At 37.5% G+C, this 24257-nt stretch overlaps 1 protein-coding gene across 12 annotated transcripts in view; it reads left to right on the forward strand.

Moving 5' to 3' along the window:
* The window catches only part of PLEKHA1 (pleckstrin homology domain containing A1), a 61159-nt gene that overhangs the window by 33579 nt on the left and 3323 nt on the right, over positions 1 to 24257 (forward strand). For 5 of the 12 annotated variants that reach the window (XM_032423050.1, XM_032423046.1, XM_032423049.1 and 2 more), the window contains 7 exons: positions 1730 to 1827; positions 7844 to 7969; positions 12013 to 12171; positions 13699 to 13767; positions 19761 to 19825; positions 20461 to 20524; positions 22112 to 22201. In XM_032423050.1, the coding sequence (XP_032278941.1) occupies positions 1730 to 1827; positions 7844 to 7969; positions 12013 to 12171; positions 13699 to 13767; positions 19761 to 19825; positions 20461 to 20524; positions 22112 to 22201 (671 nt within the window). Of the gene's footprint in view, positions 1 to 1709; positions 1828 to 7843; positions 7970 to 12012; positions 12172 to 13698; positions 13768 to 19760; positions 19826 to 20460; positions 20525 to 22111; positions 22202 to 23647; positions 23719 to 24257 lie in introns of all 12 variants that reach the window. The other 7 variants (XM_032423052.1, XM_032423059.1, XM_032423053.1 and 4 more) reach the window with 6 other exon arrangements.

Below are 24257 nucleotides of genomic sequence, written 5' to 3' on the forward strand. Positions count from 1 at the left end.
TTTCCTTAGTCATATTCAACTGAGTGCGAGTATGTCATTTAATATTCTGATGGAGACTTTGGAAGTTATTTTTATAGTTCAAAATTGCAACAGTATAGCTATTCAGGTGCATTAGCTCCTAGAATGATATTTATGTTTTTAAAAGTAAATGCTTATGAAGTATAATTAATAAGCTTTGATTCAAGAGTTGACTGTGGTAGTTTGTAGACAACTGTGTATGCTGGTATGCTTTGCTTTATACAAGTAGAAAGTCACTAAACAGGTATATATCAGTTAAATTGCACAAAAAGTTCCAAATATAATAAGATTTTAGATATAAAGACATAAAGGACATAGTGCTGAAAATATCAAGGTGTTTATTTTTATAATCTTGAGTTGGAGAGATTTTCTAAATATGTGAAAGCTCAAGTCATTACAGGAAAAAGAAAAGATTGATAGAATATTTCTGTTTGATAAAAGATACCATGAGCAAAGTGAAAAGGCAAATGACAGACTGGGAAAAGAGCTTGAAATAAAACAGAAATGATTAATATAAAAGTTCTCCAAGTCAATACAAAATAAATGAACACTCAGGAGAAATATGAGTAAAGAAAATAAAGCTCACAAAACAACTTCTAATGGCCAAGAGACATATAAAACTAATTTGTCTCAGTAATCAAAGAAATTCACATTTAAACAAGATACGATTATTCACCAATTAGGTAGTCAGAGATTGCTGTATCTGTTGGGGTCCAGTCAGGAAAACACTCTGCATTAGGTATTTCAAACCCTGGGGTATTTGTTACAGGGAATTGGTTACCCATTTGTTGGAAGGCTGAAAGAGCACGAAGGGAATGCTGAAGAAACCCAGAAATTAGAAACTGTATAAAGCTGCTATCACCCACATGGCTGGAGAGACGAAAGGGGAAGAGGTGGTATCACCAGAACCTAGGACTTTGGAAGGGGGCCAGGATGAAGCCAGTGAGGGGTGTCTGAGGAGCCCGTAAAGCTCGGGTAGAGAGCGACAGAAGCGCCTGGACCATTAGCTAGCGTGTGTTGCTGCTGGTGGAGGGAGGGCAGCGGTAGCAGGAACCTACAAGGAGGTGTCCTCTCCCCGCCTCCCTCACACCTAATCTCCCATCAGTACCTCCCATTAGCAGCTGGCAAGGGGTCCTAGGAAATGTTGTTTGCGGACCCCCGCTCCAATATCAGAGTCTCGGGGCTGAAGACAAGGTCCCTGACTAGCATCGGTGTTAATAATCAGGACTGGTGTGGGGTACTGTTTGCATACATTGTTGTTAGGAATGTAAATGGGTTCAACCTTTTGGGAAGACAAGTTGCCAATATCTGTAAAAATTTTAAAGGTGAATTCCCTTTGTCCCAACACATCTGTGTTAAGAAATTTATCCTATAGAACTGGTAACCCAAGTACGGAAAGATATATGTACATGATATTTCATTGGGATAATTTATATGATTTCAAAAATTGGAAATCGCCTAAATGTCCATCATTAGGGGATTGGCTAAATATATTGTGGTATTTCCATTTCATGAAAAACACGGCCATTAAAAATAAGAGTTTTACCTAAGTTATTGAGTGATAAAAGCATTATTGCATATGATCCTTTCAAATCTAAGAGAGTCACAGTATTGAACCTAGCATGGTTTTTCAGAAGGTAGCTGCAAACATAAATTTAGATGTAACAAGTACAAAATTTCATGTGTTGTAGTTTGTTTTTTCTCTCAACAGTTATGAATGCAGGGATGAGGAAATATTTCCTACAAGCTAATGATCAGCAGGACCTAGTAGAATGGGTAAATGTGTTGAACAAAGCTATAAAAATTACAGTAAGTATTTGTGTTTTTTTTTTTTAATTTTTAATGTCTGGAAATAATCTTTACATTTTGAAAATATACCTGCTGAGTGTCTCCAGTTTATCGACGGGTTGCATATTCCAAGTTTGTTTAAAAGGCAGATGTTTATAATGTGAATATGTTTCCTTGTACAAGGTGACTATCAGCCCTTAAAAACAGCCCATGCATAAATGCCTTTTGAACCCATTATGTACCTAATAAGATATATATTAGTGTAGATTTTAATCACTGCATACAGTAATATTTCTAGGATAAAAATGCATGTTGAGGATGTTTTCTCTTCCTGAGTAGGATAAGGGGCTTCCTGCCACTGACCCAGCTACTGGGCGTCGGCCTTCCTGTCTTCCAGGCCATGGCAGGGATTGCTGTGGGATAGGGTAGAGTTTGAAGAGAGGAGCAGGAAGCAGAGGTGAAGCTGTGGAGTCGGCACAGGGATAGGGAGTGGATCTGTTGAGCTGTGGCGGCCAGAGGGTCCTGCCCTCATGGTCCCGGGAGTCTGTCTCAGGCTCTAAAACCTGCCTGGTCCCCTCTTCCTCCTTGAGCTCCAGGCTGGCTGGCCTTGCACGCCTTTTCTCTGCTCCAGCTTCCTGCTTGCCACCTGCATTTCTCCTTTTGGTTTTCTGTTGAACAGGAATATGTATTGATTATTTGCAGCGTGCCAGGCCTTGCCCTGCAGGTTTTACCCAAATTATCTGGAAAAGTGAGCTTAGAAGGATTGAGTAACTTTTACTGGTTTCACAGCTGGTAAGAGGTGGAGCCGTGAGCCAAACCCAGCCCGTTTGACTCTGGAGCCCGACCCTGAAGCGCAGTGCCTTACTGCTTCCCCAAAAAAAGAGCCCTTTCCTCCTCTTTTGTTCCTAAAGCAAAAACCAGACTTTTCTGAGAGCATTTACTAATGATGATAGGCAAGTTAGAGAGGTTCTGTGCCCTGATCCTACCTCTCCTTGCTTGTTTCCTCCTTACACACTTGTAGAGAAGAGGATCTGGAAGGAGTTCCTGTGTGAGGTTTGTGTAAATTGAAGTGTGTTTTTACTAAAGTGCAGTTATTTACTGACCCTAAACGACTCAGCCCTGGAAAGACACATGCTCTGAAAGTTAGCATATGTTAGTTACTTGATAGTTTCCATCTGAAATGAATGATTCCATATTTATATCACAACACAATAAAGAGTTAATATAACTAAAGCTGTTCTCAGAGTGAAGTCAGAGTTTTTGTCTTGCACCAGCACAGCTTGTTACCACATGACAGAAAACACCCACGCAGTGCATCTGATCTGTACGTGAAGCAGAAGTTATTTTAGGTTTGTGCAGTTTCAGGAAAGCAATTTTTTGAGCTGATTCACGAGGACATATTCTTAAAAGGTCTTAAAATTGTTTTAAACTCAATATATATACTTTTAATGTGAAATTTTCTTTAGAAAGACAGTATCTAGTAACTTTACTGAATTGATTCATTTATTACAATTTAAAATAATAAGTAGCACTGGTTTCTTAGTGCTTTAAGGGAAAAAGTAGTGAATAGTCTCAGGCTTTTTGCCCTTTGGGGGGGTTCTTGAATTGCTGTATATACTTTATTAATGGTGTGAAACCATCTTCTACAGATGACACTGTTAAGCTTATTCAAATGCAAGAGAAACTCAGGTTGGGTAATGTTTCAACGTATAAAGACTTTTGAATATGAGCTTTTGTGGTTTTACAGCTTTATTTTATATGTTGAAATTTTTATAGCTTTTAAGCTAAATCAGTTGATATTCATGCTTTTATAATTCATGTTTTTTGTAATTCACATTTAGAAGATAGGAATACATAAAAGATATAGAAATCCTTAGCTAGTCAACAAAGTGAATAGTGATATTAAAGTGAATTAAAGTGAATATAGAATTGATAGCATTTACTAAAGATCCATCTTAAATAAACATTTAACTTACAGGATAGCAGGGAGAGAATTTCCCATGCTTACATAAGGTACATTTAATTTTTTTCTCTAAAGAGTCTTGCCAGAGGGCGCTTGGGTGGCTCAGTCTGTCAAGCATCCGACTCTTGGTTTTGGTTCAAGTCTTGATCTCAGGGTCCTGAGATCGAGCCCTGTGTCAGGCTCAGTGGGGAATCTGCCTGAGATTCTCTGCCTCTGCCTCTCCCTCTGCTCACACACACTCTCTCTCTCAAAGAAATAATATTTAAAGAGTCTTGCCAATTTTAATGTCATATGCATAAATACACATGTAAATGTATTAGGGTGTGGAATCTCTAATTTGTCATACTTTCCTATGGAAATTGCCAATGGTTTACATGTAGATTTCTTTGGAAAATTAAAGTTTACATTTTAGTGTATGTGTAGTTTATGTTTCTATGAAATCGCTCCAAATGACATTTTGGCCAACTATGTAATTTAATAGTCTGCTGAGTACAATGTGCTATATAAACTTAAAACTTTTAAAAATTCATAATTAGGTTTTGGAAGAATGTGGTTTCAGAATGGGGTGGTTAGGGATAGTGGTAAGGGAATGGTGACGATTATTAAACTACTTCCTAATTATAGTACCTGTCATCTTAATGGACTGTCCTTTGACACCCTGGTCTGTGGCTTTCCTTACTTTCCTAATATCTGTATGCATGTTTATTGGTGGCTGCCATTTAAAAAAATTTTCCCCCTTATTTGAAAAGAGAGAGAGTCAGTAGTGGAGGAACCAACCCTGAAGGGAGTATCAGTGACTAGAGTTGGGAAAATCAAATTTTAAAGTATACTTTCAACTAACTATTCATTTATAGTAATAACAGTATAAATATGGTGGTCTTTGGTCCCTTACTGATTGAGGAATGTCCAAGATGTATATGGTATATTCCTAAGCAGAAACGCACTATTTTAAAAAATAGTGCCTTATCCCCACTACAGATTTTAATTTAAAAATTAATATTAGATTTTAATCTAGAGATCAGTGTTTTTGAAATTGTGGCCAAAATTCTACAGTTTTTTTTTTTTTTTTTTTTAATTGGCAGCTGGGGACAAGTAGAGTCAGCTGAATGTGGGACTTTGGTCCTAAGAAAATGGTGAATCTGCCACAGGTGCAAGGCCTTCTACTTTATACCTGTGTTTTTCAGCTGGCAGGTCATGGATAGAGCCCTCAGAAGGCTCATGGGTACTCAGTAGTTTGTGTTCGAACATTTTAGGTTTTAGTGTGTAAGCCCTGTCCTTTTTCTCCGATTTGTTCATCTCTTCATTCTCTGACTACCTTTTCTTTTTCTACTGTTTGCTTGTGATCTGTTAGGATCCTAACAGATCACAAGCAAACACCTCCTAAAAATACATGCAAATTTCTCACAGAAAGAGCTACAATACAGACAGAAAGCCAGAGAGGGGGAAAGTCAGGGGCAACGAGCGCAAGCATGTCCAGTGTCTTTGACATTTGCTATCTGCCTGGCGAGGTCATTTTTCTGATTCTCATTCAATAGTTGGCTGGGGTTTTTTTGTTTGTTTGTTTTATCCTGAAATTATGTTTATTTTAATGGCTGAATTTAGACTGATATTCAGAATTTTTAAGAGTATTATTTGTAGGTAGTTTGCTTATATTTTTCTTGTTTTGGGAGAATGTTTACAGTTTATTTTTTTAATTGATATGAAATGTTTAATATATTAGTTTCAGGTGTACAACACATTGATTCAAAAGTTCCACACATTACTCAATGCTCACCACACAGTTAATTTTTATTGTAAAGTACAGTTCTAAGTTAATTATTGAGCTCTAGCATTGGAATTATGCCATACTTAGCATTTTATTTTATTATCAGGACAAATTAGAAGTAGTGGGATTAACAGCATAGAGAAGGATTTTTAACATATCATTTCTGGAAGAAAAATAAAAAAATCAGTATAAATTTCAATGTATTTTTAGGCTGGTATTTAAGGTTTTTCTTAGGAAATGTCCATATATATAACTAAACTCTCAACTTCTTAAAAGAAGGACTAACTTCATATGGTCACCTCTTAGCACATTTCAGCTAACACAGTTGAAATGTGAGGAGCTCTCTGGTTTGAAATTCTTCTAATGCTGTGTTCTGTTCTTAATGGGATAACTTGGCCCCATTTTGTCTGTCATAATTGAAATACATGATGCTATTCATTCAAAACATTAATAGGCTTCCTTAGATTGTTTCTGGGTGTGTAGTGTCCTTCATAGCCCCTTCACTGCCATGTCATTATGTGAATCTTGTCAAGTAAAATTCTAGCCATTATCTGTTGCCTTTAAAAAGCTCCAAAATGTGCAGCCTCTTAGAAGACTTCTGGAGGCATTCCCTGGCAGGGTTCATTTCTCTTCCTGTTTCCCTCACTTTTGTTCCTGCCAGTGACCTGCCTTGTAGTGTAAGTATGGCCTTAGGCCTGGGGAGAAAGCCTTGTGGGGAAGCATCTCCAGGAGGGAGAGGTAGGGGGGAGAGAGGAATTGCGGAAGTCACCCAAGAGACAAGTTGTGTATATCCATAAATTACATTTATGTGGATTGAGATCAGCTTAGACACATATAGAGCATGTTTGTCCAATATTTCGTAAAGCCTTGTCTGCAGACACCACTGTCCACCTGCTTTTCCCCAGACCTGGTGGGAGAGCACAGGCCTGGCAGCAGTGTTTCTCAGGCTGGTTTATGAAGCACCCACCTCAGAAGCCTCTGGAGTTCCTGCTGAAAGTGCAGCCTTGTCCACACCACCATGACTTGACCGAGTCAGAATTTCTGGGTGTGCAGCCTGGGAATCTGAAGGTTTTAATAATGTTCCTAGCTGATACTTCATGAATGTTAAAGCTTGAGAAACCACACTGCTTTGGAATCATATTAATAAATGGTTTGGGTCTTTGACTGCAGTGTGACTAGTGTCCCCTGGAGCTCTGCCAGTGCCCTGTTACCGGGTTAACTGTAGGGCAGGCAGGTTATTTAATTTTAAATGTTTTCACATCATGACTATGGTGCTTATTTGGAAGTAGTTGTCATAATGTTTCTGAAACACTTAAGATCTTCAGATGCCCTTTAAATCAGTGGAGAGAGATTAACTATCATGCTCAACATCACATCAGTGCCAAGCATATTTTATTACATTTTATTCATAGCCAAAAAAATCTATATTTCAAAGATAGACAGTCTCTTGATAGAAATATTACTTCGCCAAGTACCTTGTTTCCGGATTAGGCCACATAAGAAAAGCTAAAATGTATGTGAAACATTTATGATGCCTTTGATTCTTTGATTCCCCTATAGTGAGGTACTTGTGAGTGATTTATCATTAATACAAGTATTGGAATTTCTTTTAAAAATTTCCAATAAGCTTTAAGTTATTTTGAACATTTTGACTTCTAGTTTATGTTAAGTATCTTATTCTTTTTTTCCTGCTGATTTTGGATTCATCCACTGAGTCAGTCTTTCAACATTTATTGAATACTTACTATGTTTTCAGTAGTAGACTGTTCTGACACCAGTAAAGATGGATTTGCCGTGATCCCTGTCCTCAGGGGTGCTGCAGAATCCTGGGCAGGAATGGAGGACAGGGAGAGATAACATCATAGTGCTATAATCCAGTTTCAAATTCTCTAATAAATAGGTAGTATAGTATAGTGGTTGAGTGTAGAAGAGAGTTACACGAACTTAAATAGAACATGGTACAGTCAGGACCTAAATCTACATTTCTTCATGCCTCTGAGCCTCTGTTTTCTCATTGCAAGAGTGGAGATACCACCGTACACATAGGGTTGATCAGAGGATTAAGTGGGAGAAGGTATGAAGTAGTACCTGCCCAAGTAAACACTTAGTAAATGGTGGCTGTATTGTAAAGTATTACTGAAACAGAAACATTAGTGTGAGAACTCAAAGGGGTACACACACATTATACATAATTTTTATGTATGTCAGTTATATATATATAAGTGGACGATTAGGTGGATATTCTGTGATAAAAGAGGGTCTCCTAAATAATGCTGGTTGCAAAATGATTCATTTACGTATTATTTTAGGTACCAAAGCAGTCAGACTCACAGCCTCATTCTGATAACCTAAGTCGCCAGAGTGAATGTGGGAAGAAGCAAGTGTCTTACAGAACTGACATTGTTGGGGGCGTGCCCATCATTACCCCAACTCAGGTAATACATTGGTTATTCTACTGTGTGATGGTTTACCTACTGTGTAATGATTTTTCTGTTATAAAATAGAACATCTATACTGAATTAATACAGTAGTTAATTAATTTTAAAAACTTTCTATTTGTTTCTTATTTCAAAAGTATGTGTTTATTATGAAACATTTGGAAATCATAGATACACACACTTAAGACTTTTCACGTTTTCTCTGAGCCTTTCTTCTTTATACTTTGTCCCCAGAAATGGAGATACTTTGTAAACAGCTTTTTTCACTTATATCGCAAACATTTTCCAAGTCATTAAAAATTAATCTACATCATTTTTAATGACTAGTCATTTTGCCATGAATTTACCATAGTTTATAAATCCTCTGTTGTTGGACAGAGTTCCTTTTCCTTTTGTAAACAGTATGAGTAGGAAAAACCCACTCTTCTTCCCCTACACTACCACACTCACATGCTGCTCACATCAGAGGTGTGGGGTTCTGTGACACTAGCTGGGTGTCCTACAGTTTAAGTCAATTCTGACAGCCTGGATCCCACAGGTTAAGGGCTCTGTCCTCCAAGACTGCCCCTACATCCCTTCACATGCCAGTTGAAAGTCCAGGTCGTTACCTGTGCTTCTGACCGATGGGCTGTAAATTGGAGGTTCCCATGACTTCGTCCTCAGATTTGATTAATTTGCTTGAGTGGCTCCCAGAACAGAAGAAAACCGTTTATTTGCTACTTACTGGTTTGTTATAAAAGGATATAATAAAAGATGCACATGAACATCCAGAAGGGCGTGAAAGTTCTGTGTCCTCTCTGGGACTCTCCCAGAACCTCCCAAGTGTTCACCAACCCAGAAGCTCTCTGAACCCTGTACTTTTGGGATTCTTATAGAGGCTTCATCATATAGGCATGATCAACTCTGTTTCCAGCCCCTCTCCTCTCTCTGGAGAATGGCAGGTGGGGCTGAAAGTCCCAAGCTTCTAGTCATGACTTGGTCTTTCTGGTGACTAGCCCGCACCCAGGAGCCCACCCAGAGTCACTGAATTAGAACAAGAGATGCCCCTAGTGCTTATCATTTAGGAATTTACAAGGGCCTTAGGAGCTGTGTGCCTGGAACCAGGGCAGAGACCAATAGGTATATATTTTCCCATCATCCATAAATGCTGTGATGAAATTCTTGTAGCATAAACTTTAGAGACATGGAGAATAGTTTTGTAAAGGATAAAGTCCTAGAATAAAATGCCAAATGAAAGAGTTTGCAAATATGTGTAATTTTTTAAACCTGTTTTTCTGCAACCTGACCTAGGTGAGCCACACAGAGAACTGGAATTTTGACTCTGTTCTATCACAAAAGTGCTAATCTGCTAAGTCATATCTTATTTAGGTGTTATGAAAAATATAAATTTATAAAAAAATTTTGAATGAAATGAAAACTTTTGAATAAGCCTAAATTTCTCGTGTTGCTATTGAGTGAATGAGTTTGTAGTGCAAATTGAATTACCAGCTATTGAGAAACTGTGGGTCTTGAGGTAATGGGATTCCTGTTGCCCGTGTTGGGCACTTTCCTTGTCTGTATGACTGTTTGGACTGAGAGGCCTTTGGCACTTTATTAATCTTTTAAATCGTTTTATGCACCATATTTTTCAGGTCTTCTGTCAGGGAAGGGTGATAGCGGAGAATCTTAACACATTAATTAACTAATTAGTGCTTTCTGTATTCTAAATGAAGGGTATATTAATGAACAAAAAAAATCCATGCTCTAGTGGGAGCTTACTTTTTTCACCAGAGTTGGATAAAAGTATAAGCTAGTAGTGTGTGTGTGTGTGTGTGTGTGTACACTTTTTAAAAAAAGTAATGATTTTAACCTGTAAGACGTCTGGTTAAGTTAGAACTAGACTAAGCTGCTTTCACCTGTCTTACGTCTTATGCTGATATAAGCGGTAAGTCAGCTTGTCTATAATTATATTAAGATAGTAGTTTGTATCTCTAGCTGTTTTAATTTTATACAGAATTAAGGTTTCATTGTGTTTTAATTTTGGTGTAGATTATTCAGTAGGTTCTAAGATTCCATAGCAGCTGCCATATTAAAAAGATCCCAAAGAATTTTTTTTACTTTGTCATTTTGTAATGTAGCTTTTTAAATTTATAAAGAAGTATTTACTCATTATAAAAGCATTTAATTGCTATATTATCAAGAAAATGACAAATCTCATTTGCTTGATTAATTTTTTCAGTTACTATTGGGTTAGTAGCAGTTACGTGCTGGAATTACAGAATTTAAGTACATAATTCATGCTGTTGACCTGTCTAAATGTATAACAGGTTGAAAATTCCTCAAGATAAAACTGGAGTATTAGTTTTTCTCTTGAAATTTAGGAGTTCTTCAAAATACATGTTTGGTTGATTTGTGGGATTCTGGATTATAATATATTGCATGTTATAAATAATCAGAAGCCAGTGCTTTGGGGACCATGAAAACATGAGTGTAGTTAGATCTTTTTTTAAAAGTACTGGATTTGGCAGGTAAAAAACAAAACAAAACAAAACAAAACAAACAAACCCTGCAGAACTTTTAGATTCTAAGAGCAAGGAGAAAATCTGCCGGCAAAGAGTTTTTAGACTTGACATCAAAACCATAGTCCATAAAAGGAAAAATTGATAAATTGGACCTCATCAAAATTGAAAATGTTAAGAGGATGAAAGGAAAAGCTACACACTAAGAGGAAATATTTGCAAACCACATATTCAACAAGGCACTTGTATCTAGAACATATAAGGAACTATCAAAACTCAGCAGTGAAAAAATAATCCAATTAGGAAATGGGCAGAATTCATGAACAAAGATTTCACCAAAAGATAAAAGATACACATGTGGCAGAGAGGCTCTAGAAAGGCTGCTCACTGTCATTGGTAAGTAGGGAAATGCAAATTAAGACTGCAATGAGATATTACCGCACACCTCTCAGAATGACTCAGAAAATAACACAAATGCTGACTGCTGACAAGGATGAGGAGAAACTGCATCACTCGTACACTGCTGGTGGGCATGTACAAGTATGGCCACTCTGAAAAACAATACGGCAGTTTTTTATTAAATTAAACTTGGGATTATTATACAACCCAGCATATATACTCCTAGGCTTTGCTCCCAGAGAAACGGAGACTTAGTTTACATAAATCTGTACACGAATGTTCATAGCACTTTTATTCCTAATGGTCCAAAACACGGAACAACTCAAATGCCCTTTAATAGGCAAAAGGTTAAACAGCCCATGGTATGTCCAGACCATGGAGTGCTACTCAGCAGGAGGAAGGGACAGACTAGTGATACAGGGAGCTGCCTGGATGAGCCTCCCGAGAATGATGCTGATCTCATAAGGTCACGTACTGTAGGATCCATTTATATCACATTGCCTGAATATCAGAATAATCAAGATGGAGAACAAATTAGGGGTTTCCAGGGGTTTGGGCATAGCGACTCTAAAGGGGTAGCCCAAGGGAGCCTTATAATGATGAACACTTCTGTATGTTGTTGTGGTGGTGGTTTTACACAAAGCTGCATGTGACAGAATTGCATAGAATGATCCAGACACAGAGACAAATGAGTGCCTGTAAAACCGATGAAATCTGGATAAGCCTTGTGGGATGTTCCAGTGTCAGTTTTGATAATGTAGTGTAGTTATACAGTTTCCCTGTTGGGGGAACTGGTTGAAGGGTACATAGGACCTTCTGTACATTTTTTTTTTTTTTACAACTTTCTGTATTAGTGAATATATAATTATTTCAAAATCAAAAGTTCACCCCCTTCACCCTCTACCCCACCCCCCCAAAAAAAGCACTGGGGGCAAAACAAGAGAAATAGAAATCTATGGTTTTATCATTGATGTGAGTGTTAATGATTAAGTATCTCAAATTATTTAGGAAACTCTTCAAAATTTGTGTTCCTAACTGAACTAAGATTTTAAGATTTTTTTTATTAGAATGACAACAGGAAATACAACTGTGCTTTGAAGCTAAACAAGCAGGAAAAGAATTTCTTTATTTGCTTCATTTTAGAAAGAAGAGGTAAATGAATGTGGTGAAAGTATTGACAGAAATAATTTGAAACGGTCACAAAGCCATCTCCCCTACTTTACTCCTAAACCACCCCCAGACGGTGCAGTCATCAAAGCTGGATATTGTGTAAAGCAAGGAGCAGTGGTGAGTACCGTAACGGTATGTACAGTCATGATGGAAAATGCGTCTCCGCTAGCACTCTAACATACCAGTCATTTGCTTTGTTTTTTGAAAGACCCAAAATGAGAGACCAGTGTGCTGAGCAGTCAGGAGATAGAATAGGGATGACTCTGTGTTCATAACTCAGTGCTGTTATTTTATTGGTCTGTGAGTGGCTGGATAAGCTAATGCTTATTACCACTGACCTTTAACTTTAAATGAGCTTTCCTAACAGTTTATCCCAGAAGGCTTTCCTATTGATTTTTCCTCCCTTGGGAGTGGGTCAGAGAACGAGAGCTCTAGCAGGGTGTTGTCAGGAAAAGAGGGGGCAGGGGTGTGGGGTGGGGGAAGGCTCACTCACTCCATTTGGTGTTGGGCTGACCTCAGTTGAATTCTCTGTGACCTTGAGCTTCTTATTTAACCTCTCAGTCTCTCAGTTTCTTTTTAGGAAAATTAGGTTATAAAACCTACCATCTGGAGATTTTTTTTTTTTTTTTTGGAAGATGTAAATTAAGATAGTATTAGCACAGCACCTGGTCCTCAGTAAGACTGTTCCGGGTTGGCCACATCCTCTCATCCAGCCGGACCCATGGTGGGACACTGTAGGAAGAGCAAGTAAATTGACCAGTATTTCTGAGGTTCCGAAGTACTTTTCCAAAGTTTGTCACTCTATGTGAACCAAATCGTTAGAATTTCATGAGAAAATAAACTTTAAAGTTTGAAAATTAAAAAAAAAATTCTCTGAGTAAAGAAATAAGTACTTCAGACCCTACTGGCAGTTCTCTTTGACTTCACATCACTTTCTGGCAACTCATTAGCTTAGGTCAGCCATGGAAAAGTTCTTGCCTTTTAACCTTTAAGCTGGGGAAATGAAGGGGAAGGCTGAGAGTCTCATGGTAGCAGGCCTACGGGTAAAGTCAGAAGTCTCATCAGGCAGTGACTCACTTGTGTTAATTAGGGCTTTTAGGGAGACATTTCTTTGTTTTACTCCCAAGTCCAAATAACAACCCTTAGAGATACTGGAGTGCTTTCACAAAAACTGTATTTCAGTGACAAAAAATATTTGTACAAAGTAGGTTCACCTTACTAAATTTTTGATGCTTTACTACTAAGTATAAAGTACCTGAAGAAAGATTCTTTCGTTTTACAGATCTTACAGAACTTAATGTGGTTTAATAACATTTCCTGTGCTTGCTCTTGAACTCTTGATGGCATTTACTTTGTGGGGTTGGGGGATGGGGAACTGCTTTTTTTTTTGTTTTTTTACTTTTAGAGCATTAAAAATATGAAACCATATTATAAATTATAGGATACAAGCTGAAAGCCAGCCACCAAAGTTGACTTAGGAGTTCAAGACCTGAGTAGCAAAAGAGATGAAGTTTCATGTATCTCCTCATCAAGGGAGGGTGTGAAGTTTTTCAGTGCTTGACATTTCTGATTGTGGGCTCATATCAGAATAATTAAGCGGCTGTTAACATTTGACATTCTTAGAAATAGAAGTCTTATGTCTGTGTTCATCTCTGGTAGATGAAAAACTGGAAGAGAAGATATTTTCAATTGGATGAAAACACAATAGGCTACTTCAAATCTGAACTGGTATGTTGCTCTGTCATAAATGTTGCCTTAAAATGTTTGAGAAGAGTGTTAACACTGTGGTGATTTTAGTGTGTGTGTGTAGTTTCTTGTCCTGTTTTCTATTTTTAAAATAATTCTGGTTTTGAGAGGTACATACAGTTCAGTTTATTTGGTTGTGATGTTTTAATGGTAATTTTGTAAATACATCTTAAATAAAAAGATCATATCTTCAAAGGCATTTCACCTTGAAAGACTTAAAAATATCAGAACTCCTTAGTCTACAGATTTCCTCTAAAGGGGGGTGGGAGGAGATTGTAAGAAGAATTAAGACTCTCAAAGTCAACATTTTAACTCTGTATTTCTACTTTTTTTTCTCTGCCCTCTCTTGATATTTTTTTTTCCTGTTTCAGATTGACTTTTTAAGTTTCCTCATATAAGACCTTTTTATCCTATCTGAAGGTGGAACCAAAGATTGAAATTTTCTCTTTTACTTGTTTGAGTAATGTCCTTATTTAAAATATTCTTCTCACGCCTGAGTTCTGCAACAGATTGTTGGATAATTTGGATGCTTTTTTAAACCTTACATGTCTGTCCTGGCTGTTCCTGTTTTATGGGACCTTTGCATGGGGATCATATACTTTATTTGAATGAAGGCACCAGAACAGCACTCTCCGATAGAACTTTCTACACTGATGGAAATGGTCTATATCTGCATTGGCCAGGTTTACTGGCTACATGTGGCTGGTGAATGCTTGAAATACGGCTAGTATGACAGAGGAACCTGACTTTATTTAATTCTAAAATTAATACGGATTGTTTTTAGTATGTTTTTAATTTAAATAGTTACACATAGCTAGTGGTACTGTATTGGACAGGAGACTACTAGAGAATAGGAAAGGAATATTTTGAGGTTCATCTTAGGTGTCTGTTCTTCTGGGAAGCTTTCCAGACTCTAGATTAAGTGCCTTCTCCTTACACACCATGGTGCCCGCTGCCCACGTCTATCATAATACCTCCCGCTGTGTTTTGTAATTGTATGCATACTTGTCTTTACCAGTTACTTATGTGAGCTTCTTGAGAGCAAAGATCTTTTATTTCTTTTTATGAACACAGCACCTGGTACTTGGTAGATAATAAGTGTTTTTGAATGAATGAAAATTGGCATAGCATAGCAAGAATAGCCATTTTAACATGGGTATTTAGCCTTGCTCAGACGTCAGATTGTAAGAGCCTCAACTGGAAGTAGTAGTTACTTGGCTCAAAAAGTATCAGACTTGGTGTCTCAGAAGGCTACACGTGCACGTGGTTAGTAGGTTGATTCATTGCTTTTAATTAATGGCAGTACTCTTGGGAAGAGGTAACGAGACTAAGAACTATTATTAGGAAACATTTACTGAATTTTGAAAACCTGCATGTAGACATGATGCTATAAAATTTGAGATGAAAGAATACTGAACTAACAGATGAGGGAGGGAAATGATGCCATGCGTACGTAGGAATGTGTTAAGCATTTATAATGAGCACAGATAAGGCTGGAATCTAAATATTTTTATAATTATTTACTTTAATCCATCACTAAGGTGTGCATTTCCCCCACATTTAACATTTCTGAAATCTCAGGGTGTCTTCGAGTTGCGGGGGCGGGGGGTGGGGCGGTCGGGCAGCAGCTGTGTGGCAGTTGGCATTGCTCGCGTGCGCACAGCCCCTTGGGTAAGGTCTGCAAAACACCAGCACCAGATCCTGCAGAGAGGGTGCTGACGGCTCTGAAGACGATCTCAGGGATACAGTGGGGCGTTCTTAAGAAATGCTGCATCCCCAGTTCTCTTAAAGACACAGAGAATGGTATGGAGTGAGAAAGGTTGACATTGATGGCTCTGAGTCAAAAACTGATTGAGAAGAGCTGAAATCCAAATGTGAAGTTTTAAAAAACCTTAGCCAGTTAATTTTGCTTATGTACCTACATAGGCTCAAGAACGATAGATGATAAAAATTGATGCTTAGCGTGTAAAAGGGCTCTTTTATAAAACCTTTTGATCATCTAAAAGTTTAAACAAAAAATAGATAGTATTCTGAACCCCTATATATTCTTCACCCAGATTTTATAATTATCAACACATGGCTAGTTTTGTTTCTTAGGTACCACCACCCACTCTCCCTTCATATTTTGAAGTAAATCCTAGACATAGTATTTTCTCTAATTATTTTAGTATGTATTTTTAAAAGATGAGGTGTTAAAAGCTTTTTTAGTAGGTATGAAGGATTTAAGTGCACAATTGAAAAACTGGAGAAAATATTTGTAATATATATCAGGGAGAAAACATTAATATCCCTAAAGAATCTTAAAAATTGAGGGGGTCCTTCCTTACTGTCTGCCCTCTTTTCCTCCCATCAGTCCCAAACAGTTCAGACCTACAGTTTCTAGCTGAGGCAGATCAGTGTAGGTGTTCATGTGGTGGGCCAGGGGCAGAGGAGCCACAGTGGCCTGGTGTGGGCACTCAGAGCCCAAGAAGGATGAGGAGGCCGTCCTCTTGGGGCATTAGCCCAACATGGAAGAGGGAGAAGAGCACATCCACACTGGGAAGAGGGTGATGGCAGAGATGGGAGAATGTTGACATATGTACTTATTAATAAAATAAGGAAATATATTAAAAGCCAAGTTTCTGTCAAAGGGAATAATAAATATGGAAAAGGAGAAAACTTTTATATTAGATTGGAATTGATGTGAACATTTAACATATACAGATAGATATAGAATTAAAAATGTATTCATGTGCTTACATATATATGCATCTAATATACTTTGTAGCTCTGTGCAACTGAAAAAAAACCACCATTTTCCCCTGAAAGAAACCTAGGCTTGTGGAGAAATGGCAAGATTCCAAAGCTTGAGACAGGAGAAATGATCAGAAACTAAGCCTGGGATGTCTTATATCAGAAAACAAGTGCTCATAGAATGCTAGGGACATGTCAGAAGGACCCAGAATCCAACTTGAAAACATTCCACCTTACCATATTGGGGGCATTTTGAGTATCAAAATAAGTAATGATGGTAACAGATTATTGCCCTTTGAATAGTAGGAATCCATGAACCCACATAGATATAAATGAGTGAATGCATGAGTGTACATACGTATGTGTGATGAGGAACCAGAGATCACAAAGCTTCAAAGTCCCTGTCTACAAAATACACATTAAGTACAAAAAGGGAAATAGCAACTTTACAGTGATAGAATTACCGCTGTCAGATACCACTCTAATCAGGTGATCAGATGGTTAGAGTGGACTTCAACAGTGGTGAGATGAATTAAAATTATTTACCACCTGACAGGATAGCTTGAGAAGGTTGTTGCCCCATTTCTGTGATGTTCCTGCCAAAGATGCCTAACCTGAATCTAATCTTCAGGGAGGATCAGACACACCCAAATCAGGGATGTTCTCCAGAGTAACTGCCCTGGAGCCTTCAGTAGAGTCAAGATTGTGGGAGTCAAGGACAGAATGACTGAGGAAAAGAAAGATACGATGAGTTAAATGCAGTCTGTGATTCTGAACTGAATTCTTTTTAATAAAGGACATATGGGGGACACTCTCCTGATTTCGATGGTTGTATTGTGATAAGAGGATGTCTTTGTGGGAAATACTCTCTAAATTGAAGGGCAGTGGGGGCCAGGTCAGCAACTCACTCTGAAATGATTCGGGAAAGTTAGGTCTTTGTGCTGTGTTTTCAGCCTTTGTCTAAGTTTGTGGTTGGCTCAAAGTTTACAGAGAGAGAAAACCAACGGGGAAAATATCTGGTAGAAAAAGGAGTAAAAGACATGAATAGACAGTTCATTTACAAAGAAATTTAAATGGCCTTTAAACATATATAAGATATTCAACATCACTCGTAATTAGAGCAGCACAAGTTAAAACCTCACAGAAATATTACTTCTCATCTATCATGACAAAGCCATGGTTGAGTGAAGAGATGGGCTGTCCTCTCCCCCCAAAACAAGTATAAATGCTATTCTCTAACAAAAGGAATGTGGAACCTTGGAGAGATGGCACATTTCAGAGGTGGGGCAGGGATAGGACGAGCTGAGCCCGGAAGAGCTAGTTGTGACAGAAAATAAGGAAGTGGCTCAGAGAATGATGGGGACATGACAAAAGGACGCAAACCCAGCTTGCAGGGGCTCCCAGTGCCCAAAACTCATACAATTTGAGCACCTAACTAAATAATGATAGTAATGGATTACAACCCAGAGAATCAAAGAAGTAAATGGAAGGAAAAGCATTTCCTTAGAGCAAAATTCCAGCTAATATATGTAGATGAATTGATGGGGTTAGGAAAAAAAAATCATCATTCGGCAGCTACTACAGTAATGGTTTCAGGCAAGAATCCTCCAAGTTTGATAAAACTAATGGGCAAAACAATGAAGGGAAACTGGGTATTCCATAGGCTCCAAGTATCTTCCCACAAGATAATAACAACAAAGGAGAAGAGGGTAACTTTCTAGTTACTGGCAAACATGACAGTAAGACATGAGGGTTAATGTCCTCGTAATGGGACACACCACTCTCATGAACTCCCTGAGAATGATGGGATGAGAAGAACATAGCTCATCTGTGGTTTCCCGCCAAAACTGTCCAGCTTGAATCCAAGCATGGTTAACATCAGACAAGTCCAAATCAAGCGACATTGTACAATATAACTGGCCTGGACTCTGGAAAACTCTAACGGTTGTGAAAGAGAAAAAAAGACAGCAGAACTCTTCCACGGTCAAGGACACGAAGAGACATGACCGCTAAATACAAGGTCTGATTCAAATTGAACCCTGGAGCAGAAAAGCCATAGTTTTCCTGTTTCTGTCAAGGATACTGCTGGGCAGTTAATGAGCTCTGAAGATGGTCTATAGATTAGATAACAGTATTGCAGCAGTATGGAGTCTCGTAATTGTACCGGGGTTATAGAAGAGAACGTTCTTGTTTTAGGAAATATGCACTAAAGTATTTAGTAGTAAAGTGCATCCTATCTATGACTTGCCTTCAGACGTTTCAGGAAAGGTATATACACACACACCATAGTCACATATATGAACACAAACAGAATGGTGTAGCAAACGTAAAATTTTAACATCTTGGAAAACAGGGTACAACGTACACAGAAATTCTTTATACTATTTTTGTAAGCCTTTTATAGTCTAAAATTATTTTAATTTTTTTTCCTAAGATTTTATTTATTTATTTGACAGAGAGATAGCGAGAGCAGGAACACAAGCAGGGGGAGTGGCAGAGGGAGAAGCAGGCCTCCTGCTGAGCAGGGAGCCCGATGCGGGGCTCGATCCCAGGACCCTGGGATCATGACCTGAGCTGAAGGCAGACACTTAACGACTGAGCCACTCAGGCGCCCTAAAATTATTTTAGAATGAACTATTTTGTAAAACTTAAAGATCTGTAATTTTTTTTTTTTTAAAGTGTTCTGGCATGGTTTAGTTTTTTCTTAGTGCTGCATCAGATAATGGTGTGTCTTAATCTTACGGTGTGATATTCAGTGAAATACGGCATACAGTATTTCATGGAATGCATAGGATAACTATGCTATTCGGAACTAGTTGTGTCTTGTATCTAGTTTTGTAATCTTAAATGAGGTACTTAATGTGTGAGGCTTAGTTTCCTCAGGTGAATAGTGGTGCATACATTGTGGGGTTGTGGAAAGTTTACGTGAGGTAATATGTTTAAGAACTAGCAGATGCCCTGGCACTTAGTAAATGTTCAATAAATTGTGCTTGTTAAAATAATGTATTCATATAAAAGTGATATTCTTTAAATGAGAAATGTAATTCAGAGAAGCTGGGTGTTTGCTACTCTGGTCTAGTATCTGAGCTATTCTGACGTTGGATGGTTCAGGAAGGTAGATATAGGTTTTAGATGTGCTTCAAGAGAGAAGCACAGTTTTCATACAGATCTCCAAGTAAGACAACTAAATCTTAAAAAGGATTTTAAGAATATACCTCATGTACCTGTTGCTTTTTTGCCAGGAAAAAGAACCCCTCCGTGTAATACCACTTAAAGAGGTTCATAAAGTCCAGGAATGTAAGCAGAGGTAAGCACCAGCTCTCACTTAGTGCCTGGCACAACTTACTAATACTCAGCAGTGCCTTAGTTTGATTGATGTGTGCAGATGATATCTTTCTGTGTTATTTCTAGTGTTATTTTTAACTCTTCATAGTTGGGATATGCTCGAACTTACAAAATCCTCAGATTAAAGTATTGAGATATTTTTTGTTTCATTTGAAAACTAAAAGTTAAGAAACAATCCCTAGGCTTATTAATAGGAAGGAAAATTTTTAATATGAACAACTTCTAACATATTTGACAGATTGACATATTACTAATTTTAGTATTTGGAAGTTGCTACAGAATAGGGCTTTATAAGAAAATGTGTTAACTGTGTCAGTGTTTCTTTGAGCAGACTGATTTATTAGCAGTTGAAAACTTTGAATTTTACACTTCTTATATGAATCTTTTTTAAAAATGTATATAACTATATAAAATATATAAAATTTAGTACAAGAATAAATTGAAAAAGATGCTAATTTGGTTTTGCTAGATTACACCAGTATTTTATCTCTATTTATTTTCTTGTTGACATATATTTGGTGCTAGATAAAGAAGTGAAAGAAACACTATCCAATAACTGCTACTTACGTGCAATTGGACGTTTGTTTTTGTTGACAGTGACATAATGATGAGGGACAATCTCTTTGAAATTGTAACATCGTCTCGAACTTTCTATGTGCAGGTGAGATACTTCTTTAGAGATTATAGATCCTCCTACCAAGAGATTAATAATTTTAGAGGTGAAATAAAGATAAATAAACTTGTTGCTTATGTGAATAAGAAAAGAAAAACATGACAACTGTAATTCGCAACTTAAAAAAATGTTATATATAAAATTATTGGTAGGTCATATGTTCAGCAAATAGGGGTACTCTTTGTTCTGAACTGGCAGAATAGAATTAAGTAGTATTTGTGGGAAGGGAAATGCTGTTTTAACTTAGATGCTAACTTTCAATTTGGATTATTTTTGCACATATTTTAGAATTTTGATTGTATCATTTTTGGTAATTTTAGAAACGGAGTCTAAAATACCCATAATAAAAATAGATCACACTGGTGGTAGATAGGCATCCTGTATTTAAGTTTAAAATACACTTTTTACTTATGCAGCAAATTAGAGTGAAAGGTTTTTTTTAAAGAACATTTGTTTTATGAAAGTTGCATATGATTATTGCATACAATTTGGAAAATATAGAAAAATATGAAGAAAAGGGTATAACACATACTAAATCCCACATTCAGGAAACCATTCTTATTTTAGTGCCTTTTTAAAAGCATATATTTTTATAACAAGTGGGGTCATATGAAGTACACAGGGATATATTCTGTTGAATATATTACAGTCTTTTTTCCCCACATCATTAAAAATTCTGTAAAAACTTTTACAACTGCACCGTACTCTAGTGTTTGAATGCTCTGCAGTTAAACTGTTTCTCTGCTCCTCTGTAACTGATTATTCACATAGTTTTTGTACATTTACTATGATTAACAATGTGGTGAACATTTTTGTGCTTAAGTTTGCCTGGATTTCTTCTTTAGTTTCTAGATCAGGAATAACTGTCAGAGCATAAACCTTTTTAGACCCCCTTTTTTGCCAAATTTATTTCTAGATTTGTGCTTTACCTTTGCCTGCTTTGAGTTTTTCCTTTAAAAGTCCTTGTTATAATCATTGGTTCGAAAGAACATGACGTAACTTAAAATCTTTGAACACAAGTAAAGGGCAGTATCTCTACACCCCTCTTAGGTCCTGTTTAATTGGATTTAAAGTCATAGTAAAGTTTTAAATTCACATTGGAAGGCAAGGTCCTATCAAGGAATATGATACTTTGGAATATGACTACCAGTATTTCTTTCAGTATTTAGTTAGTACTAGAAAAGATTTCTAGAAAAATAATATATAAAATGATGTCAAAATGTTTTTTAACTACACAATTACATAAATACTCTTGTAATAGATTCAGACAATATAGCGGTAGATAGAGCAAAACGAGGTTTGACTTTGACTTCTTCCTCTCGTTTTCTCTCCAGAAGTATTGATATTGACACTTTTTGGTGTCTGATCTTAAAATATCAGGTCTCCAACTTTTGTCTCTATAATAACTTACCTGCAAAACCTGGCTTTAAAAAGTGATTTCTAAAATTTTCTGGAAACCATTGCCTTGGAATGATTTTGTTGTTGACCCTGTAATTTACCAAAATGAATACATTGAATTTGTAGACGTAGGAGCTGATTTGAGGACAAGCTGATGGCGTCCTTTCTCTCCCTTAGGCTGACAGTCCCGAGGACATGCACAGCTGGATTAAAGCGGTCTCTGGGGCCATCGTAGCGCAGCGGGGGCCGGGCCGATCAGCACCTTCTGTATGTTTCCTGTTCTCTGGGGTGATACTCCCTAGCCCCCCCCCCCCCGTCCTGTCGAGTTCTTTTCTTTCCTCTCCCCCTAATCCTTCTGGTTTCTTTCTGTATTGAGATTTATTTGCATGTTGACTCTCATACCAATTGGACTTGCAAAAAAATAATGCATTTCTAATTTAATGCTTCCTCGTAGTGTTATGTATACATAACTTTCTGTGCATTGTATTGTCTCAAATGCACAAGCAGGGCAACTAAAGAATGAACGTTTCCTTGCTTTGTTTTAGGAGTTCTTACTTGTCACTAGGTCTAGATTTGTTACAACTGGACAGATTCTTAGTGTGGGAAGCGGCCTCATCCTGTAAAGCACCTGAGGTGGTAGCATTACAGAGTTTGCTGAAAGCCTCAGGTTCCTACTCCCTCTAATTTCAGTTAAGGATTTTTTTGACTTACTAGTGCCCTAAGACCTTTGAGCAGCTGGACCCTGATTTAATATGATTTCCTGTTCTCAGCCACATTTTCCATCGCATGTTCTCATTTTCATTTTCTTGTAGGGTGATTTAAAAACGTGCTGTTTTTCACTATCATAATTGTCTTTGTGGTAATATGATAATAAAATTGAAATGTTAAACATTTTCAGAAATAATAAGAAAAATGTTTTTAATTTATCATGTTCAAGAACATCATAGGAATAAGGTTTGGCTTTAGAATACCTTGGTCCCTGGTCTCTCACCCGAAAATACAAATTCTCCTGAGGAATAGAAAAAAAATTTTTTTTAAAGATTTTATTTGTCAAAGAGAGAAAGCACAAGCAGGGGGTACGGCAGGCAGAGGGAGAAGCAGGCTCCCCACTGAGCAAGGAGCCCGATGTGGGACTCGATCCCAGGACCCCGGGATCATGACCTGAGCCGAAGGCAGACGCTTAACCAACTGAGCCACCCAGGCGTCCCGAGAAAAAAAAAAATTTAAGTGTCTTGAAATGTAGCACTTCGTCTGCAGAATGTAGTCTAACATGTAGCATGGAAGCCTTTATTACCTTCTACAGATTTGTTGTTAATGCCAGATATTCTGCACTTTTGGTATTTTTCTGGTAGTAATTCTTTTCATAGTTTCCTGGTAGTGATAACTAAGATAAGTAAATACAAATCCACGTTTCTCACTTCTTAAATTACTCTCCTTATATCCTTTTTGGAATATCTTAGAAGTCACTTTCATAGGTATTAATTTTGTAACTGCCTGTGTTTTATGTGACCTGATTTTCAGCAGCCAAGTATGAGACTCTGCAAAAACGGTGTCTGTTGGGAAGAGGAAAAATTGGAGAAGGGCACTTGTGTTTTGTGCTTTGTGGTGGGGGCAAAGTGGACTCTCTAGCTGTAACTGTCAGCAGAACTTTCTCTTTTCCTCCCTCTCCCCAGTATAGGTTAACTCTAATCTTAGCTTTGCACTGTGTTCCAGATGCGGCAGGCCAGAAGGCTGTCGAATCCTTGTATACAGAGGTATACATCAAGAACTGGTGAATGCAGCACGTATGTGGGCTCTCACGCAAACGTGCCTTCTTACTAGAGGGCCGGACTCACTCACTACTTACAACTGATCGTAGAAAGTTGAGTTAACCAAACTGCCTTTTGCAGTTACCGTAACTGACTTTGTCAACACTAACGCAAACTATTTCACTACAGTCATCCGGTTGGATATGTATATTTAAACAACAATGAAAAAGATAAATCATGAAAAAAAAATGGAACCTTACTAATTGAAAAAGTCACATTAAGCTGTCTTCTAAATTAATTTACTGAATTGCCACAAGTTTCAACTTCTATATTTTATGTATTTTGAAATTTTTTATACTACACCACTTAACTGCACCCTTGTTCTAATAATATATGCAGACTCATGCATGCATATACATTGGATAAACCCTACATTACTGTAGATTGCATGGCATTTTAAATCTCAGGTGAAATGTAGCCAGCTCCTGGGAATCTGTAGAGTTTTGTCAGTTTGTAGCACTTTGTTTTCAAAGCCACTGGTGTCATACGTGAGTGCAGTAGGACAGGAACTGTAT

This window comes from Phoca vitulina, unplaced genomic scaffold (genome assembly GCF_004348235.1).
Source record: "Phoca vitulina isolate PV1807 unplaced genomic scaffold, GSC_HSeal_1.0 scaffold28, whole genome shotgun sequence".
Classification (NCBI taxonomy): Eukaryota; Metazoa; Chordata; class Mammalia; order Carnivora; family Phocidae; genus Phoca; species Phoca vitulina.